Source organism: Rousettus aegyptiacus, unplaced genomic scaffold, assembly GCF_014176215.1.
Source record: "Rousettus aegyptiacus isolate mRouAeg1 unplaced genomic scaffold, mRouAeg1.p scaffold_m13_p_5, whole genome shotgun sequence".
Classification (NCBI taxonomy): Eukaryota; Metazoa; Chordata; class Mammalia; order Chiroptera; family Pteropodidae; genus Rousettus; species Rousettus aegyptiacus.
In genome coordinates this window covers 3,392,858-3,412,275 of record NW_023416308.1, presented here as the reverse complement: position 1 = coordinate 3,412,275, position 19,418 = coordinate 3,392,858, and the positions used below count along the sequence as shown (strand labels likewise).

General features: G+C 44.9%; 2 protein-coding genes across 13 annotated transcripts in view; one reads left to right on the top strand and one right to left on the bottom strand.

Moving 5' to 3' along the window:
- MPHOSPH9 (M-phase phosphoprotein 9) overlaps positions 1–8,501 on the bottom strand; it is a 47,998-nt gene extending 39,497 nt beyond the window's left edge. For 5 of the 9 annotated variants that reach the window (XR_004950757.1, XM_036220254.1, XM_036220256.1 and 2 more), the window contains exons 1-3: positions 8,395–8,501; positions 5,899–6,161; positions 3,807–3,960 (exon numbers count right to left, since the gene is read on the bottom strand). Coding sequence is in view for 6 of the 9 variants with exons in the window: in XM_036220254.1 (XP_036076147.1) it covers positions 3,807–3,960; positions 5,899–6,005 (261 nt within the window). In the remaining 3 variants the exon portion in view is untranslated. Of the gene's footprint in view, positions 1–3,806; positions 3,961–5,898; positions 6,162–6,844; positions 6,900–8,394 lie in introns of those variants that run through there. The other 4 variants (XM_036220258.1, XM_036220255.1, XM_036220260.1 and 1 more) reach the window with 4 other exon arrangements.
- Positions 8,502–8,716: 215 nt separating this feature from the next.
- Positions 8,717–19,139, top strand: CUNH12orf65 (chromosome unknown C12orf65 homolog). Of its 4 annotated transcripts, none has more exons than XM_016153748.2 (4): positions 8,779–8,837; positions 11,044–11,259; positions 16,344–16,948; positions 18,374–19,139. In XM_016153748.2, the coding sequence occupies exons 3-4, from the start codon at positions 16,667–16,669 to the stop codon at positions 18,614–18,616; spliced, it is 525 nt and encodes a 174-aa protein (XP_016009234.1). In that variant the 5' UTR covers positions 8,779–8,837; positions 11,044–11,259; positions 16,344–16,666; the 3' UTR covers positions 18,617–19,139. The 4 variants fall into 4 exon arrangements, with proteins under 4 accessions (XP_016009232.1, XP_016009234.1, XP_016009235.1 ...); XM_016153749.2 differs by having other exon boundaries at positions 8,783–8,837; positions 11,044–11,093; XM_016153746.2 differs by lacking the exon at positions 11,044–11,259 and having other exon boundaries at positions 8,717–8,837.
- The last annotated feature ends 279 nt before the right edge of the window (positions 19,140–19,418 follow it).

The following is a 19,418-nucleotide window of genomic DNA, read 5'->3' as shown; positions in this document are numbered from 1 at the left end:
AGTTACTCTCCGCACCGTCCTGTTTTACTTCCTCCGTAGCATTTACCGCAGTCAGAGAGGATCTCATCTGTTCCCTCTGTTAACGCGTCTGCCTTCCACCCCTGCGCCCACCCCATCCGCAGCACCGCCGACACAAGGCCAAGGGAAGAGAGGGCACTCAGGTATGCAGTCAAAACCAGTGCATAAAACTGTATATTTCTAGCTGAACTTTTCTTGGTAGTACAGACTATACAATCCAGAGGTCTTTCAGGTTAATGCTGAAAGCCAATTAAATAACCATAATATAACAGAATTAGTTGAAGCCTGTATGACGGTATTAAGGTGAAAGAGAAAAAAAAGTCAGGATTAGAAAAGGAAACCTTCAAAATGAATCATGACAGCACTGACAGGAAGTGTTAATTCTAAATCAGCTAACTTCAGGACAAGGTAGGCTAGAACAAATTAGGTTCCTTATCTTCTCAACTTACCTATAAAGTATCTTACATGAATCCAAACAAAAAAGAAATAATTGGGCAACAGTTTTAAGTTATATTAGACTTAAGCAACAAATTTTTAACCTGATAAAGTTACTATTCACAGAAAATTAAATTACAATAATGATAGAATAACAATTTACATAAAAAATGGCTCCATATTATGTGAGACACGAGATAGTAATCACATCCTTATCATCATTTTCTTATTTTGGATACAGATGAATAGAGCTTACTCAGGATAAAATTAGTGAAGAAGATTTTGTTCTTCCTAGTCAGATTTTATACTTCATATTTTAATCTTAAATAAACTAATTTAAGAACATGATAAATGCAGCGAATAACATCTTTCACTTAACTTATTAAGAAGAGTTATTATTTCTTTCAAACCAAAATAATTACTACCACCTGCATGTTACATATTGTTGGAGGCAAGGGCATCTAATTAATAACGCCCCCCACCTCCCACCACCCCCATGCAGGTCCTGGATGCTAACGGCCTGAGGGCAGTTTCCCTAGTATGGCCTGGTAAATGTCCCATGGGCTCTGACCTCCCGGGGCTGTCCCTCAGCCCTCCACTAACAACCTGTGTGACCTTGCACAAGAAAATTTAATTTCTTTGTGCCTCAGTTTCCTAATTGAGCAAATGGAAGTAACTGCTCATAGATGGCTTGGAGGATTAGATTTTCAATTTAAGTATGATGCATGTAAAGCGGCAATGTCAATGGGGAAACTATATCATGAAAATCCATGAGGTATGGTTGTCACAAAGATAGGGGGACACCACTACCTCTCGATGGGTGGGGCCCAAGGATGCAAATCACAGGGCAGGCCCCCACGACGAAGAACTGCGGTGTGTCCGTTTTATGTTATAAAAATAACATACATTTTACACAGTTTTCAAATCACCAAACTGTCCAGGAATGCAGCTACCAAGATCTTAAGTTTGTCTTGGAACTTATCGGAAATTGGCCACGGTTTCAGAAAACCGTGTCACCCACTGCGCGCCGGACCCTCAGCGCAGCACGCTGTGACAGCCTGTGTGTGTGGAGGCTGCACTCACGGTGGGTGCACAGAGGCAGACACCGACTGTCTTCCAAAGGAGACGACCCAGATACTTACCTACCAGGATACAAGCCATCTCACTACAAATCACGTTATCCCTCCTTTATAACAAACATAGTTAGACACTGTAATTTTTTAAGTAGATGCAAATAGGTTATATTATCCATGAATTTCATTTTGAGATGTTTTCTTGATATTATTTTTTTTAATTGTTATAAATAGAAGGCATTGGTCTAATAAGGTTGAATACCACTGACAAAAAGTGCCTACACTGTCTGGCAAATAGACCATAAATGATAGATATTATAATAAGTATCGTATAATCATAACTGCTATATAAGCAGTTGTGGTAAGTAGCTAAAATGCTAAAATAATTCAAACAAATTAGTTAATGATGTGCTTTAAAATTTCTTACATTCCAAGCTCCATATATGTAAAACTGGAAAAAAGGTCTTACAATCACAGAAATATTAGCATGTATTTAAGAATGTATTAAAGTATTTCATGTAAATATGTTAAGAGTCTTGATGAACCTTGATTAAATCAAAGTATATAATCTTCCCAAGTTAAGTAGTGGTAAATTTAAGAATTCAGGAGAGAGGTTTTAACAGAAAGAACCTAGTTCAAACGTTTATAAAAGTATTCTAAAGAAATCATATCATCGGCAGAGCTCTTTGCTGTTCATATTGCGGGAGGTTTGTGATTTGTTTTAACAATGTAGATTAGTCCCCTACAAGTGGCAGAAATCAGACAAATGCTACTACTGAAAAAGGAAAATGAAAACATGAAATTCAAGGGAAAGTCAAGGATAAGGCTTCCACAACCCTTATCTCTCCCATTCTTTCCAAAACAATTTGCTAAAACATCAGAGGTTTTTGTAGCCTATAAAGATACTATTAAAACATACTAAACAGATTTTAGAAATTTTACAGGATATTTAATATCCTGTCAAACTAAAAAATATCTTAAGAAACTCTTCAGTGAATAATCAATTACATGTCTCCATTACAAAAATCAAGTAGTCAGTCATGACCAAACATAAAAAAAACAATAATCTTTTACATCACAGGTGAAGAAGAAAAGGCAGAAAGAAATTGGTTCAAATGTTAAAAGGCGTTAAGTAGCTGGTTGGTGTTCTGGCCTATAAAAATCTGTATCATAAATCCACAAAGATATTCTGATTCTGATTTAAGATGTTTTCAAAGTATTAAAAGTAACAATTGCTTGTTAGACATGAATTTGCCAGAAATCAAACTACATTAAGGCAATATGTCATTTTTTAAGAAACACATTAATTCATGTATTATAAGCTAACGAAAAAGTACATATGGCAAACATTTCATAAAACATTCCATTTTTAATTGTTTTTTTTTACAATGGCATTTTATAGATCTTTTGCATTAGCACATACCAGTCGTCATATGGAAAAACAAAAAGCATACGAACTTAAAACTGAATTTTTTTAACGTTTACAATAATACTGAGTCCTTTTATAATTTCGATGATTAAGGATATGAACATAAGTAATTACACTTAGGGCGGCTACTATTGGATTTCTAAATCAGTTACTCTTTCATTCCATTTATTCTATATTCTGAAAAAATAACGCAAATTATGGTTTTAAAAGTATGATTAACATCTTAAACAAAATCTACTATGGTCTAAAGAATTTATTAATAATGTCATATACATTTTATTAATCATTATCAGATCTAGCCTTGGGAAAGTTTATCTTGAGCATTATTCTATGAAGCAAAATTTATATATACAAGTATTCTTTTTAATAAGTTTTTTTTATCACAATTTAACCTTTGGACCAAAATAAGAACAACTGATCTGAAAAATCAGTACGACTCAATATATCGAGGCTAAATGTGATAAGGCACAAATATAGAAACCTTTATTTATAATTAGAGCGTTCAAAAAATTTCAAAGTCGATTTAAGTTTTTCAAAATGGTGACAATTCCGTATGAGTAACTTAAAACATTAGAATTAGTAACAATATTGGATTTCTCTGAACTCAGACATTTTAGTTCATATTTAAAACATAATTTAATGTCTAATCACCAATATGCTGTTAAAGCATACTTCTGACCATCTTTTTCATATACATTCAATATTGTTCACCAAATAATGTACTCAAATCAGTTTACTTTAGCAATAACTTAAGTATCACGCTCTTCAGGATATAAATATCTAATAATTTAGAATTCAGTAGAGGCACGTTTATTATTTTTAAATTCCAAATATAAAACAAAACTAGATACCTCACAGTTTTTCCAAAGTTCCGAATCAGTCTTTCCACTGTTCTGTAGCTCTTGCATTAAAGAGGTTAGGACTTCAACTGTACCTTGAATTACAGATGGTCTGGTCTTCCCTGAGAAAGAGGATACCCCATTTGTACTAAGGTGGGGACTACTTCTGTTGAAACATAAATAATTCAAATGGTTTTCTTCGTTCTGCCAAAGTGTTGAATAATTCAGCAGTTCAAGATTTAGCAGTGCAGTACAAAACCATTGACACCTAATCCTTAACAGCACCTCATTTGTTGAAAATCTGATCACAAATTTGTCCATGAAAGAAAAATAACAGTAAAAAGACAGACAGCACTTAAAAATTTTTAAAGATCACAACAGAAAGACCTTTTTCAGAAGATAGAGAGACCACTCAGAAGTATCAACAGAAAATAAAAGTTTCTGCTAAACCATACTAAGAAACACTTCCAGCCATCTCTGATCTAAATTTTCCCAGGGGGCTACTTCGCCCCACTTTGAGAGAGCCTTCATTGTAATGGAGAGGCCTCCTCTGCTGCCCAGAGCCACAGTCCGGTCTTGTTAATCAGATCCCTCTAATTTGGCGTGATAAGCTGATGCTTATCTTTGCACTATCTGTGAATAAAAGTTGTGCCAAGAAAATTAGCAGCCAATGTTCAGGATGTATTTATTTAGCTTGTTCAGTAAAACAGCCCTGATTCTTTCCAGGAGGGCTGTCTTTCCAAACCTGAGATGAGTTTATTTCTGATTTGTTTTATAAAAACCCAAAGCATAATTAAGGACACTAAAATTTACTTAAATTCCAATCACTGAGAGGTTATTTTCACTTATTTTTTGTTACTCTACTTTGTTTCACAAAGAAATTGTAAAAAAGAGGAAACTAATGAAAATAAATAAAGATTTAGGATTGGAAAAAAATATTAATAAAAATTTAAGGAAAGAAGGATATGATGTGTTTGTTGTCCATAAAGCGTTTATAATAATCAAGTTTAAATTTGGCCAATTTAACCACCAGTCACAACGAAAAGGAAACAAAGTCATAATTTTTATTGGAAAGGTGCATTTAGGTTCCTCCCAATAAATCAAACTCTAAAAGGGATTTCTTCTAGAAATAGTCTTCAAAGGTGCCAAGTGATGCAGGGAACAAAACGCACGGCCAGCTTTCAGCGAGTGCATGAAGACTACCATGGCGGGCACCATTTCCATGGTTTTTTTTCCCCTTTAACCCTACTTTGTGCTTTCTCCTTTCATTTTATATATTCTCATAAGCTGCCTTAAATTCCTCCTGAGGAGGGCAAAGAATGAACAAGATTTTTAATAATTTATTTGTGTTTGCGTATTTGCTTATAATACAGTTTCTTCAAGACCTATTGTGTGTAAAGATATTTGCCCCTTTACCAGGCCTCCGACTGCTGTTTCTGTTTCACTGTACCTGCTTTTTAAAAATAGTTGACCTCCTCCCTAACAGTCCCTGCCTCTTTGCTGTTTTTAAGCTCCTATAAATTTAGAAACCAAATAATCAAACTTGTCAGACTATGTAGAAAATGAGAGCAAAAAGGCTCTTTTGATTAAAAACAAACCAAACATGGGATAGTTTAAAAAGAAAATGCGTAAAACCCATTGTTTGACAGAATCTATTTTGTCGACTCAGGGTTCAGTGGGGTTTTTCACTTACTTCCTAGTATTCAACTTTAATCGCTACTTTCTAGATTGTGATGTATTTCTGCAATATTAAATATTACTTGTCCTGTAAATTGTGAAATGTAGAAACGATATTTAGGCTACTAAAATTTAAAGATATGTTTGTAATTTACCAAACCCAAAACAAATATAAAGAAAATCACAACTAGCACAATGAGTTTTTTCACAACGTTCCACACTCAACAGTATACGTCTCTAGGAGGAATGGAAATGTGGAAGGACTATAACTATCCCTAACTGTCCCTGAACAGTCCCTGATCATAGTCTGATGGTGTTTTTTAAAATGCAAATTAGTAACTATGACACTATTTGGATAAATTGGTAATCCATGCAAATAAATTTACTTTCTTATTACATTTTTTAAAAAAATCTATCTCATCCTTACCTATTAATATTTAAGTTCGGCCCAAGAGAATGGGGAGAACTTTTCACATCAGATTCTACAGAAGAGGAAGTTTTTTGTAAGGATTTCACCAAGTCAAAATCTTCCATAGTGTGCAGAAATTGTTAGGCTCTCTTATTTGAAAATGTTGGTTCTTTCACTGTTTGAAGAAACTGAATCCGAGTCATCTTCAGATGCTTCATCGTCTACAGGCATTTTCAGTTGCTAACATTCAGAACTGTGAAATATCCTAAGCTCCCAAGAGTCTGGAAATGAATGGGGGATAAAGAAATACTATAAAAAGCCACTAGATCTAGCTATTATCTTTTCATGACATTGAAAACTTTGATCCTTTAAACAAAACTACATTAAGGAAAGCAGCGCTATTCACAATAACTAAAATGAGGAACAATCATCATGTTCATCAACTAATGAATGGATCAACAAATTGTGGTATAACCATATAATGGAATCTTTTTCAGCCATCAAAAGGAATGAAGCACTGATACTTGCATGAACACCGAAAACATTATGCTAAGGATAGCTCAGTAGAAGACCACATATTGTATGATTTCGATTACACAAAATATCTAGAATAGTCAAATCTACACAGACAGAAAGTGGATTAATGGCTGTCAGGACCTGCGGGAAGGAGAGAATGGGAGTGACTGAAATGGGTACGGGGTGTCTTCTTGGGGTGATGAAAAGTTCTAGAATTAGATAGTGGTGATGCCTGCATAACTCTGTGAATATACCAAAAACCAATGAATTGGTTTTAAAATTTTAAAGGATAAATGTTATGGTATGTGAATTATATCTCAATAAAAAAAACCTACAGTAAGGGGTATCTGCAATATAGCATCATCTTTTCCAGGAAATATTTCAGAATTGTGTGTGTTTAATAATCAAGGTTCTAAACACAATGCTATGTAACAATTGGAATACTTACATGCTTTGTTCATTTGTTTAATAAATTCTACCCAGTATCCATGCTTGTTGATTTTTACTGTGAATAGATGAATGGGAACTGCTTAGTATTTAATTTGGTATTGAAAACAGCCAATTAAACTGTTAACAATAGTTGTTTCCCACTGTTTGGAAGGTGGGGGTGGAAGGAATGCATTTTGCGCTACGTAGCCTAACGTACTCTGTGCATGTATTACTTCTTAAAAAATAAACTACTTGCCAGATCAACTAAAATTTAACTAACGCTAGGTGTACAGAGGCAAACTAGCTAAAACAGGTCAAATAATATCCCTCCTTCTTAGAGAATTCCTGCATTTAAACAGAATGTGAGGGAGCAAGGGAAAAAAGGAAACCTATGGGGTTTACAAAATGTAAAGTTTAGAGGTTGCAATAAAGGAAAATTATCTAATATTCTGGTTCCTTTAAGTTCTCACTTCCTAAGGCCTGGCTTTACAGAGCACAATCTTAAAAACATCATCTCATATAGGAACCGTGTCCTTCAGGGACAGGCGTGAAAGCCAAGGGTAACAGGACGTAACTCAATGGATTTCTCCCCAGTGGCTTCAAGCCCATCGCCAACGACAAATGGGGTATTGAAAGTCAGGGGATGTGCCTTCCAAATGGCAATGGAAATACCTGGATTCAAATCACCTTGCTCTTCTACCAGAAAAACACAAGCCCTTCAGGGACGCGGATCTGCAACCCATCTATTATTTCCCCGTTGAGGTAATCCGGACGCAGTAGATCCAGATGAAAAGCCACTCGAAGTGCAGTGAGGCTTCTCCACCGGGGGTCGGGAAGGGGGGGTCGGGCGGTGGGGGGGAGGTCCCGATAGACAATGCAAACATTATTTGGGGGGGGGGGAACATCATGGAGAATGGGTAGGAGACATTTTTATATTTCACAGCCACAAAATATGACGCTTTAGGTACCCCCCAACCCCTAGCAAAAAAGAGAGTTGGGGGAAAGTGATCGAGGTTTGCAGATAATAAAGAAAACGTGCGGTTTTGTTTTGCTGGAAGCTTGAAGGGGTTAGGGATGATTTCAGAGGTTTTGAGGCCAGATCCTGACATTCTCGCGCTCACAGCCAGACCGCAACTGCTGGCGCGGGCTTTCGGGTCGAAGTGGGACGAACGAGAACCCATACAGTCGCCTCAACTGTAGACAGGAGGGAGGCGAGGGGGACACACGACCGCCGGGAGAGCTACATTCGCGACTCCCAAAGTAAGCCGAAGCAGCTCGTCAAAAAGAAAAAGAGAAATCCCACACATCCTCCCCCGCCCCTCGGGAAGACGCGCTCTGCGATTGGGCCGCGCGGGTGCCACTCAAGGGCACTGACTCTAGAAAAGGCGCACGGCTGCAGGCGAAGCCCCCACACGCCCGCGGGCTGTGGGACGGTGGCGTCGGGAGGCCGCCGTCTGCCCCCGCCCCAAGCCCAGGAGCATACGCAGGGCTCCGCCAAGACCGTATCTTCTAAGTCTCGGCCCCCGTTCCCCACGACCGGCAGCTTCCCGCAGGCGGGCGGCCGCTTACCTGCCCGCCGCTCCCACTGCCGATTCAATTCAGGGTCGGGCGAGCTCCTCTCGCGACCGTTAAACTCCAGGGACCGTGCGCGCGCCCGGCGTCTGGCCTGCGATTGGCTGCTCGGAAGGGGGCGGAGACGGCCGCGCCGCGGCGCGCGCGTCGACCTCCCCCTTCCCTTCCCGCAGTTTGTGCAGAAGGGGGCGGTCCGACGCCTGGGAACCGGGAGGAGGCGGGGCCGCCGTCAGGTCCTCTCGTCTGATTGGCTCTCTGGGTACTACGTGCGAAGGAGACCTCAGCTTCCCGCATGCGCAGTTGGTAAGAATGAGCCTCGCGCTGGTGAGGGAAGCCACGCCTGGAGTACGGCGCGTGCGCAGAGCGCGATTGCGATCTGTCTAATGCGGCGATTCTGGTTTCCCCAGGTCTTTGGGGGCGGAGGCCAAACCTGGGGCCAGGTAAGTGTCTGCGGAGAAGCCAGGCACCCACTCGGTTGCCCACGATTGTCAAGGTCTCTGTAGTGAGGGCTAGGAACCCGGACGCCTTGAGTTTCTTGGTTTGCGACCATGAGTCGTGCAACCAGTTGACCTGAGGCCCTGCTGGTTTTGAGGCGAAGTCGCTTCAGACCTCCGAACTAAGTTTTTCCCTGGACCTGGCTTACCCTAGGCTGCTATGGGTGGGCCCTGGGGTTCTTCAAGGACTTGAGGGGACGACGGGGAGGAAAGCCCACCACCTTGGAGAAAACAGTGCCACCAAGGCCCATGGCCAAATGGAATGATCTTCATTTACTTGTTCAGCAGAGCCTAGTGTTGCGCTTAGCGTGCATCGGGGTTGTTTCCGGCCTCCAGTGTTGTCGGTGTCAGCAATGCTCTTGCCAGATCTTTCGAAGGACCAGAAATACCGCGTCTCTCCCTGTGGGCCCCAGGCAATCTCATTCTCACTGTTCAGTCCACATTCTTCAGACTAGTTAACTTTGAAGGTACTTGCAGCTCCTAGATTTCCCACCAGGTGTCCTGAGCCCAGGAAAGGGGCTTTGCCTATCACTTAGATGTGCCTGAGAAGCCAGGACGCAGATGTATTTGCCCTTGGAATAACAAATCTGCCAGGAGGCATTTCATCTCATCTGAGCCTCCTAAGAATACACAACGATTATGTTTCAACAGTAAAAATTCCATCTCTATCCCAAACCCCTCCGTGTATGGAAGATTTCAAGCTTAAACAAATCGAACCCACCCACCCCAAATTGTGTTACACCACCAGTCGATATTATGTTCATATAATATCAATGCAAAATCAAATTATTTTTAAATACATGGCTGTTTTAGGCGAACGTATTTCAAATCCACACACACACACACACACACAACTGGCAGTTTTATCACTAGTTTCAGTTAATCACAAAGTCTGTAATTTGAGACAGTGTAGAATCTTGCACTCACAGGAGGATGAAGAAATGTGAATTCCTGAGATAGCTCCACAGAAAGAGGTGTTTCTTTACAAGAAAAATATTAACCGCAAAGCAAGTAATACTAGGTTAGTTCCTAACTGTACAAGAGGCAGAGGATCATCACTTTGGCTGAAAACTCAGATGAATTCTGATCAGTTTGAGAGTGTCTGTTTTGTTTTTTGTTGTTGGCAGTGTGATTTTGGGTAGCTTTATTTTTTTTTAATCTATTAATGTCTTAATATTCTAGTATTCTGATTAACCCCATTATCTTGTTAACCAACAGATGCAGTGAAATATTTTGGTAGGGTTGCTCACCATATGTCTTAACTGAGGCGAAGCTCTTCTGGAGGGTCTTAATTTTAAAAACTTCAGAGTGGAAATTGCCTTTAAATATTAATTGTACTAGAGAGAAGAAATGCCTTTTTCAAAACTTTATAAACAGCTAAAAAGGTAGTTTTTAGAGCCCATAGAAGTTACTTATGACTATAGAAGAGACATAGAAAGCTTCAGAAATTCCAGTAAATGTATTAAGTATAATTGTTTATCTAGTGGCCGCTAATGGCATGAGAAATCTGGTGTCTGTTAACCAGGATGTTACTCCGTGTCACCAATTTTTATATGCAAATAGTTTGTCATGGAGAGGGAGGACAGTTCACGGCAAAAGACAAGGAAGTTTAAAACTTTCCATCTATAGTTTAACCATTATACATGGAAGGAAATAATCAGATATACATTTAAATGTGAACTTTTTCACCTTTCCTGTCCTTCTGAATTTTCTTACTATATTAGATAATTCCTATAGATCTTTATGTTTAAACCAGGACTTGCTCGGATGAAGGTGACTTCCTTTTTCCATTTGAACCTACTGGGGATGTCAAGCTGTATTCTTGGCATCATAATTTTCTCCTTGGCACCTGCTTGTGTAGACCACAATTATGACCTCACCAAACAGCATGTCTTTGGTAATTTCATGGTTTCCAAGTACTTCTTAAATGGGACCATACCAAGTAAAATAATTAGCAGGTCACTGTTCTAGAAGCCTTTTCACTCTGAGCTCTAAAACAAAAATCCATGAAATAATCAGTTTGCAGATTGGGTTTGTGCGGTGAGACCACCATTTGTGGTGCGTTAGTGGTCCCTGAGCTTTACAGTTTGGGAATCCAGAGTGCTAATTGCTTTACATTGGGGCAACATCTGTAATTTTTTTCTCACCCTAGGCGGCATTACCTCCATTTTACAGAGGAGGAAAAATGACTGGAGTTGCACAGTGAGTAAATCATTGGGTCCAGACATGAACACAGGTCACACTGACTCCAGAGCAATATGGCTTTTCAGGGACAAAGAGATGAGAGGGAGAGCCAAGAGGAAGTTGAGGAAAATGAGCTGACACTTTAGGGAGCTGCGGAAGAACAGATCTGGAGGTGTTATGGAAGGTAAAGAAACAAGCTGTAGAAAGGATGAATTTAGTTTACAAAATGGACTACCTAATGTTCTTCTAAGATAAGTCTTCCTGAAATAACCTACATAGTATGCATCAATTCTTTATTCGTATCAAATGCGATAACGTATTTGAAAGTGCTTTGAAAACATTTAAGTCCTAAACAAATACAAGGCAGCGTTATGGGAATAGAGGCTTTTGACTTTTCAGAGAAAATATAGTGTTATTGCTGCTTTTATATGTGTTTCTGTCTTATTTTAATAGCATAGGCGATAAATTATAAAGTTCCTGTTAGATGCCATAAATAGAAGACAATCACGGTGATGTCCACAAATAGGACAGGTGTAATTCTCTGTGGATTCAAAGTTTTCTGTTTAAAAAAAAAAATCTGAACAGGATGTTGGCATCGTATGAACTGAAAGCTGTTCTTATCTACTTCATTAGTTGTCTCTTGAACTGAGCAGCAGTAAACCTGTTAAATTCAGAGCAAACGCAGAATAGTCTCCTCTTCTTCTTGTTCCTCAAAACCAAAGATAACAGCTCTGCATTTCCTGCTCAATCTGTTATGCTTGTCTTACTTGAGAAATGATTCTCTATAAACACTTCCTGTGGGTCAAAGGTGCTTTATCTTCCGTGTAAACCCCACACCTCGGAAAGGACGCGGTCTGGTTCAAGCCTGAGCCACACTGGTTCCATTCGGGGAGGTGTCCCGCCCGCATCAGCACGTCAGGCCACTAGAAGGGGGTGAGCCGGATGTGAACGGTAGAGAAAGGCACCACTGTGAATGAGTGATTATTAAGCATTTCCCGGGAAGTCCTTCTCTCGCTTAGCTTCTGGTGCCATCAGCTGGCCATTTTGTCTTTTTAAAGCGGCAGCATCGCACATCAGTCTGTCCACGCCCTCTGTGTTTGGTCCTTTGCCATGGATTAGGTTGTTCTTTTGCAACCTGTCATTTTATCTTCTTATTGGGGAGGGGGAAACAAGACCTGTATCCGTAAGCCGGGAGAACTCGCTAATTCCTGTGTCCAGCCCAGCGCTTCTCAAACTTTGGGAGCATGCCCCTGCGTCACCCACCCGAGAATCTTACTGAAATGCAGGTTCTCACGTAGGAGGCCTGGGGTGGGGCCTGAGAGCCTTCACTCCTCACAGGCTCCCGAGGGGAGCTGTTGCTGCTGCTCTGTGGCCCTCACTCGGAGTAGAAGATTCTAGAGCTCCCCCGTCCAGTGCGGTAGCACGTGTGGCTAGTCTAAACTGACATGTTGTGAGCATGAATACACCCCAGATTTTGAAGACATCATATAAAAAGCATAATTAAAATATCAATATATTGATTATATGTTGAAATAACATTTTGGATACAGTGAGTTAATATGTTAAAATAAATATATTTTTTAAATATGTCAAAATTAATTTCATCGGTTTCTTTTTACTCTTTTTAGTGTGACTGCTAGAAAATTCAGAATTTCACATGCGGCTTGCATTGTACCTGTGTCGTACACTGTTCTAGAACCTTGATGCCATAGAAACCAACATTTTCAGTGTTCTGTTTCCAGATGACCCAGTTTCTCAGTCCCCTTTGTTACCATTGCACCTTCTCCATTAGCTCGACTCAACATTCACTTCGTTCTCTTCTCTAAGTATTTTCCTCTCCCGCCCATCCCCCTGCGTCGTACCTTCCCCATCTCCACCTTTGCCGTCTGGTCCTGGGGCCCTCACCCAGCGCTCAGGCAATGCTGAGAGCCAGGATCCCGGCGGTGTCCTTGCTCAAAGCCCAGAGCCGTGACCGTCCAGGTGTGGTTCCTGGACCAGCAGCAACGGCCTCGCCTGGGAGCTGGTTAGGAATGCAGGGTCTCAGGCCCCACCGCACACCTAATGAACCAGGACCCCATCCAGCAAGGCCCCCGGGGGATTTGTCTACACCTGAAACTGGAAAACCATCTTCCCTAAGCACCCCATTTCCAGTAACCTCCTCACCTGTTTCTTTAGTTACTTGCGACGATGTTCTTGCAAGGCTGATGCGCCATGGAAGTTGTAGCTACGAGAAGCTAGTCCTCTCCCTTCCTAAAAAAATAGACAGTGAATTTCAGGCACGTGGCTTCCAGAAGGCACGTCCAGAGATTGGAATCCTGTGCCTTCCTGAAACTAGATTCAGCAGTAACCAAGCCACTTCCGCCCCAGAGCATTAGAGCTGTTGGTGGGACAGGCCTCACCTCGTGCATCCGGTTTTGGTCGGTGACTCTGCTCTGGTCACGGCCACAGCCCGGAGCTCCACATGCCCGCTGTGCGGCCAGACGCCCATCCTGGTCTGGGCCAATTGTGGAAGCCGGGGAGGGGCTGTGTGCCAGCTGGGCCCAGGTCAGGAAGACAGGCGCCCAAAGCAGGCAGGCTCAAGTCCCCATAACAAGCCCTCCAGGTGACCCAGGGGCATAGGGAGGTCTGAGAGCCACCGTTCTGCAGCGGGTCACCCATTCCGGGCTGTGGCCTGTATCATGTTTATGGATGTCTTAATTTCTCCTTTGTGCCGCGGGCCCCTTGGGCTCCCGGAGGCCCCTGCCTGGCTCACAGTAGATGTTGAGAGTATCACTGAACAAATGAAGTTCCCTTTTGTAGAGGCCTGACAGCTGTCACCTCTGACTTGACCACATGGGAAGGGACGCGGACAATTAGAGGCTTCACCCCCAAACTGCTGTCAGCTCGTTAGTGCGGGAGCCGTCATCGACGGCAGGCAGAGCTGACAGGAAGTCGGGCTGCAGAGCCAGCCCTGACCTGAAGCTCCCACTCCCAGGACTGGGAGCGAAGCCGCCGTGACCGCGGGTCTCCCCTTTCCAGCGCCCCTCGTTACCGTGTTTGTTTCTCTTTCAAAGTCACCACGAGCTCTAATTTGAGCGACTTTTGTTGTTTCCCCAGAGACTTTGGGTGGCTCCGTGGGAATCACAAAAACCGAAATCCAATCTGCATGCTCCTCTGGGCTTTGGGGAGGTGGAACCGTGGCTGTGTTTGTCGTTTCGAGCCGTCCTTGGAGTAGTGCCAAAGCTCCAGGAGATACTAACGGTGTTTAGAAGGTATTTAGAATCGTCTGGTTGGCCGCTGGAATTAGCTGTCACACAAAGCGGCCTTGAACTCCAGTCGGGTGGGAGACCTTCCGGGGTGCGCGCCAGCTCCGAACTAGGACAGAAAGGTAGATCCGGAGCAGCCGGCTGTCGGCGAAGCAGTGATAAAAGCACCTGCCCCTCCGCCCTTTGTCCGGGTTCGCCCGGTCTCAGACTCGCTTCCTCTCTTTGTCACTGTGCTGTATCCCAGGGCTGTCCCGCCGGTCAGATTCACTAAGCAGCGGAAGAGAAGCCCCGGGAGAGGCCCTGGGCTCCATTACGGATCTAATCCAGGGACTAGACGCTGTCTGACACACAAAGGGATTCTGTTCTGTGGGTCGAAAGCAGAAACGAGGGAAGGGAAGTTCCGGGCACCGGGTCGTCTCGTCCACGGAACCGTTCCTAGGGGAGGGGTCTTTTGTTGTGGCGACTTCAGGGAAAGTGCCTGGGTTTATCGTTTATCTCTTTTTCCTGAGACTGCCCTTGAAATATTTCACACGTGAGAAACAAAAGTACCGTTTTCATGGGCACACTCGTTTCCAAAACATACCCCTCCACAGCCGTGGAGCACCTTGAAATGCCGCCTCAGGTGTCACCCTCTGAGACTGACAGCATTCTGAACATCAGACTTTCCATAACGAAGACGCGAGTGTAGACCAGAGTGTCACCCACAGAACTGAAAACTAGCATTGGCATCGGGCTTGGAAGGTATATTTGTTTTCCATGGAAACAGTAGGGACAGGGATGTAGTGTCATTCTGAAAATGACTGGTGTCATCTCAGCAGCAGCCGTACCGATTGCTAAGACAGGCACCTAGATTCAAAGGAACAGAAAACGCACGTATTTATAAAGAAGCAACACGTGGCCCGTGTGTGTGCGTGCGGCTCCCCCAGGCTTACCTGGAGGCGGGCGTGGGCTCCGTAGACGTTTGCGACAGTGGGCGAAAGGTTCACGGGCTAAGAGCAAACCTGGGGAGAGCGCAGGGTGGACGGTCACATACTTTTGGCTTAGACGCCAGCCCCGTGTTAGAGCTGGAATTTACAACGTTTCCGATGGTGAAAGAAGCTACTTAGAGCCGCCATAGGAAGACAGTAAAAAGAGCCGCATGCTTTCAGTGCCTACGTAATCCTCGATCCAGAAGCATCAAATAGTGGCACGTTCGTAGTTGCCATAATCCACCGGGTGACAGGGATTTTGCTGAAAACCAGTCTTGTGCCTTCGAAGTTATCAGCAAAGCCCTTTCCAGGACTTCTCTGACCCGCAAGCCAGGGTCGGGCGGGTGGGGAAGGGCCACTTCACCCGCTTTCCAGGTGGGGAGACTAGCCTAGGTCGTGGCCCGCCCCCGTTCGCACGGGGAGCATGGTCTGTGAAAAGAAGGAACACCTTTCGGACCCTCTGTCTTCGCCCCCCAACCCCTGAAAGACGTGAAGGCCTGTGGGGTTCCCCGTGGCCTCACAGCTGTCCGTCTCTGTACCGTCCATTTGTCAACCAAGATGTTTCAGCCTCCCGCTGCCCCTCGAGCAGTTACTGACTCACATCTTCCTGTTAAATCCCGCCTTCCGTTGGCCTGTCTCTTCTCTGACTAGACTGTGGGCTCCCCGAAGACAGGGTCTCGCTCCTCTTCACCTCGTGTCTCTCTCTAGACCTCGCGTGGTGCTTTGAACCTCACGGGCACCTCGATAATGAAAATCGGTTGGTTCGGTGGTCCTAACCACGCGCTCCAGTTGGAGCATGTTATTGGCGGTGCGTCTGAGGGAACAGATGTTCCTATTCAAACCCATGAAACTGGAAACATTAAAATACAACAATCGTGACATTGATTGATAGTGATATTTACTATGGCAGACTGTTTAAGCCCAGCTATAAAACAGACGATCGCATCCTGTCGTCTCTGCCTCTTGGTTTCAAAGATTCTCCCACGTTTAGATACTGTCACTTGACCCTAATTTCTGCTCAATGTACTATTTAATATTTCTTTATCAAATTACAGCCCTGTTCTTCTGAATTTCACACTCGAAACGTCTCCTTCCTGAGAAAACAGCACCTCAGGAGTGTGTTGAAGATATTTTTGCTCTAAGAAAATATTTGTCAGCCTGCAAGGCCTGTCCTGCTGGAACCCCCGACCGATGGCAGGCCGGAGAGGTGCGCGTGGCCAGACGCGGTGTCTCCCCTGCCCAGCACGAGCGGGCATCGTCCGAACTGGCCGCTAAAGGTTGCCGCAGAGCCGGAAGTGTCCCCGAGAGCAAGCGCCCGTTCCCGAAAGCCCGTCTTTTTGTCTGACTCGGGTCCGGAGGAAGCAGAAACGCTCGCCCCATGAGCGCCTCGGGCTGGTTTCGCTTTCCTGCCCCACTGGCCAGAATGTGCCCAGTGCCGCGGGGCCTCTGGCGCGTGGGGAGGCCGACACTGTCGTCCCCGGGAACAGCGGTCACTCCCGTCCAGGCGGCCGGCAAGAAGGACCGCTCCGCTCTGCTCTCCCTGGACGAGAGCGAACTGGAGGAGCAGTTTGTGAAAGGACATGGCCCGGGCGGCCAGGCCACCAACAAAACCAGCAACTGCGTGGTGCTGAAGCATGTCCCCTCCGGCCTCGTCGTCAAGGTAGAGGAGCTGTGGGGGCGGCGGGGCGTGGTCCCCTGAGTCACTGGTTTTACATGGCTTAGGTGGCTCCGGAGTGAACGGGATGGTTGGCTGAGACGGTCATTCTGGCCCGGGCACCAGAGGGCGCTGCACACCCCGTCCCTGCCCACGCCGTCGGGAAGGCAGAGCCGTCCGAGCCCGCGCGCCTCCCCCCAGGGCCCTCTGCAGCCGGGTCTGGCCGCCCCGGCGTTGGGCAGGCTGCTGGGCACGGCCGTGGGTGCCCGGCCCGCGCAGCAAGCAGGCAGGACTGTCCGCTGCCGGCCTCAGCCGTCAGTGACCGGCCGATTCACTGGGATGGTCACAGCCTCCGTGTCCCTTTGGTAAATATGTCAGTGACACCTGCCTTCTGAGCCTGAGATAACAGGCAAACCGTTTTCAGCCCTCAGACGCCACACACGACCGCCCGGGGAGTCTTCCCGCCTCGTGTAAAAATCCAGGCTCTGAACAGCGCCAGCGCCTCTGGGACGGGGCGCCGTGCCTGCCCGTCGCCTGCTGTGCTGGAGGTGGCCCGGGCGCCTCTGTGGCCGGACCGTCAGGCTGGACCGCCAGAACGGCCGGAGGAGCGCAGAGAGCGGGCAAAGGCGGGTCGCCGGGGGCCGAGCAGCTTCGCTCGCGTCCGCTGTGGGTTTTAACGAGCCGCTGCTTTCTCTTCGTCGTGGTAGATAAGGGATCCGAGGCCCAGAGAGGTCAGGTAACCTGCCCAGGGCCCTGGCCGCCGCGGGGGTCAGCGAGACCAAACCCCGAGCCCGCGTGCCTGGCAGCGCGTCTTCACCACCGGGTTTCAGCCGGGAGCCTATCAGCTAAAACCTCAGTCTCCTCTTTTCCTCCTTGGAAAAGTCATTCATGAGCAACAAATAACATGCGAGACCTGACGTGCTTCGTCGAGCCTGATATAACTTTCTCCAGGTTCACTTTTAGTGCAGCCTTTCCCCCTCACTAACGCTACAGAACTTTTCATCGACGAGCTTTGCAGGGCACTTGCCTGTCATACTGAGGTACTACGTAGCAACTGCCATCTGTGGCTGACAAAATAAGATGCTGCTTTCCTCTCTCAGACACTTACGTTTATAAATGGTACGAAGTGCCTGTTCCTTGGCCACGAGCTAGACACACCGTTTGTTTTCAAAATACTTTTTGAGACTTACTTGAAGGCCACCATTGCTTGTGAAACAATCACAGTGAAAGCCACATAATAGAGCTGGAGTGTGGGACAGCGCTGGGCAGAGGCAGGAAAGGGTATGGCCTTCGTTTTGTCACTGGCTTGCTGGGATTCTTGACAAGTGGCTTTGCCTCTTGGGCCCGTCCCCACCTGCGAAGTGACTAGGTTGTTTTAGGATCCCTCAGGTCCTGTCCCGATTTGACATTGTAGAATATTCTCTCTCACAGTGCCATCAGACGAGGTCCGTCGACCAAAACAGAAAGCTGGCCCGGAAAATCCTACAGGAGAAAGTGGACGTTTTCTACAATGGCGAAAACAGTCCTATTTACAAAGAAAAACGAGAAGCAGAGAAGAAAAAGCAAGAAAGGAAAAAAAGAGCAAAGGAAACCCTAGAGAAAAAGAAACTACTGAAAGAACTCTGGGAATCAAGCAAAAATGTCCGCAGAGCAAGCAGCGCAGACTCTGACTGAAGGGGTCCGCCAGGCCCCTCCGGGGAGCGACCGACAGTGGTCAGCCGCACGTCTCACGGGTTTGAGAGACGTGAAATCTTTCAGCGGCGGATGAAACCGTAGTGAAGAGTTGCACGCTTCTAGAGGAAAACAGAAAGAAACGCAGGGAAGGCACTGCGAGGAGAGTGGCTCCTCGGGGGGCGGGGAATGGGTTGTCGCTCTGAACTGGTCCTGAGAGGGGTTCTTGGGTGGCTGACAGTTGTTTCTGGACCTGGGCGGGAGTTAGAAGGAAGTCACCTTAATTCTTTAAGCTGTACATTGATGCGATTGTATCTTACTTCATTATCAAAGGTTGGAAATAAACATTTTTTTAAAGTATTAATATGTTCTCCATTTTTATGGAGAAATGCGGAATTGAAACAAACGGTAATAGCGCTTAGTGCCACCTCGTCATCCCCTGGGAGGTCCTTGTTCAGTGATACTTAGATGTCAGTGAGCTTCATGTCAGGTTAGGAGAATAAAAGAAAATTGATGTAAAAGCTTTGCAAATTTGTAAGTTTTTTCCTCATTTCCCCATTAGCTGATTAGACCACGTGGCCACGTAACCTCTGATGTGGAAATATACGTATCGTTCCCTGTAGGCAGATTTACAAGTAGATTTATAAGAGATGAGGTTCCAGAACCCTATTTGTTTGAGAATTTGCTGGATTTGACCTTAAAACTGTGTGGGGTTATGTTAGGTGTGGTTAATAGCCTGGCACTGGACACATCCGAATCCACATAAAACAAGCACGGAAAAGCCCCAGGTGAGAAGGCCACTGCC

Bases quoted from the DNA above. Each gene is read 5' to 3' on its own strand.
- CUNH12orf65 (XM_016153746.2), top strand. From the start codon at position 16,667: ATGAGCGCCTCGGGCTGGTTTCGCTTTCCTGCCCCACTGGCCAGAATG. The intron at 16,949-18,373 runs GTAGAGGAGCTG...TCTCTCTCACAG, and splicing joins CCTCCGGCCTCGTCGTCAAG to TGCCATCAGACGAGGTCCGT.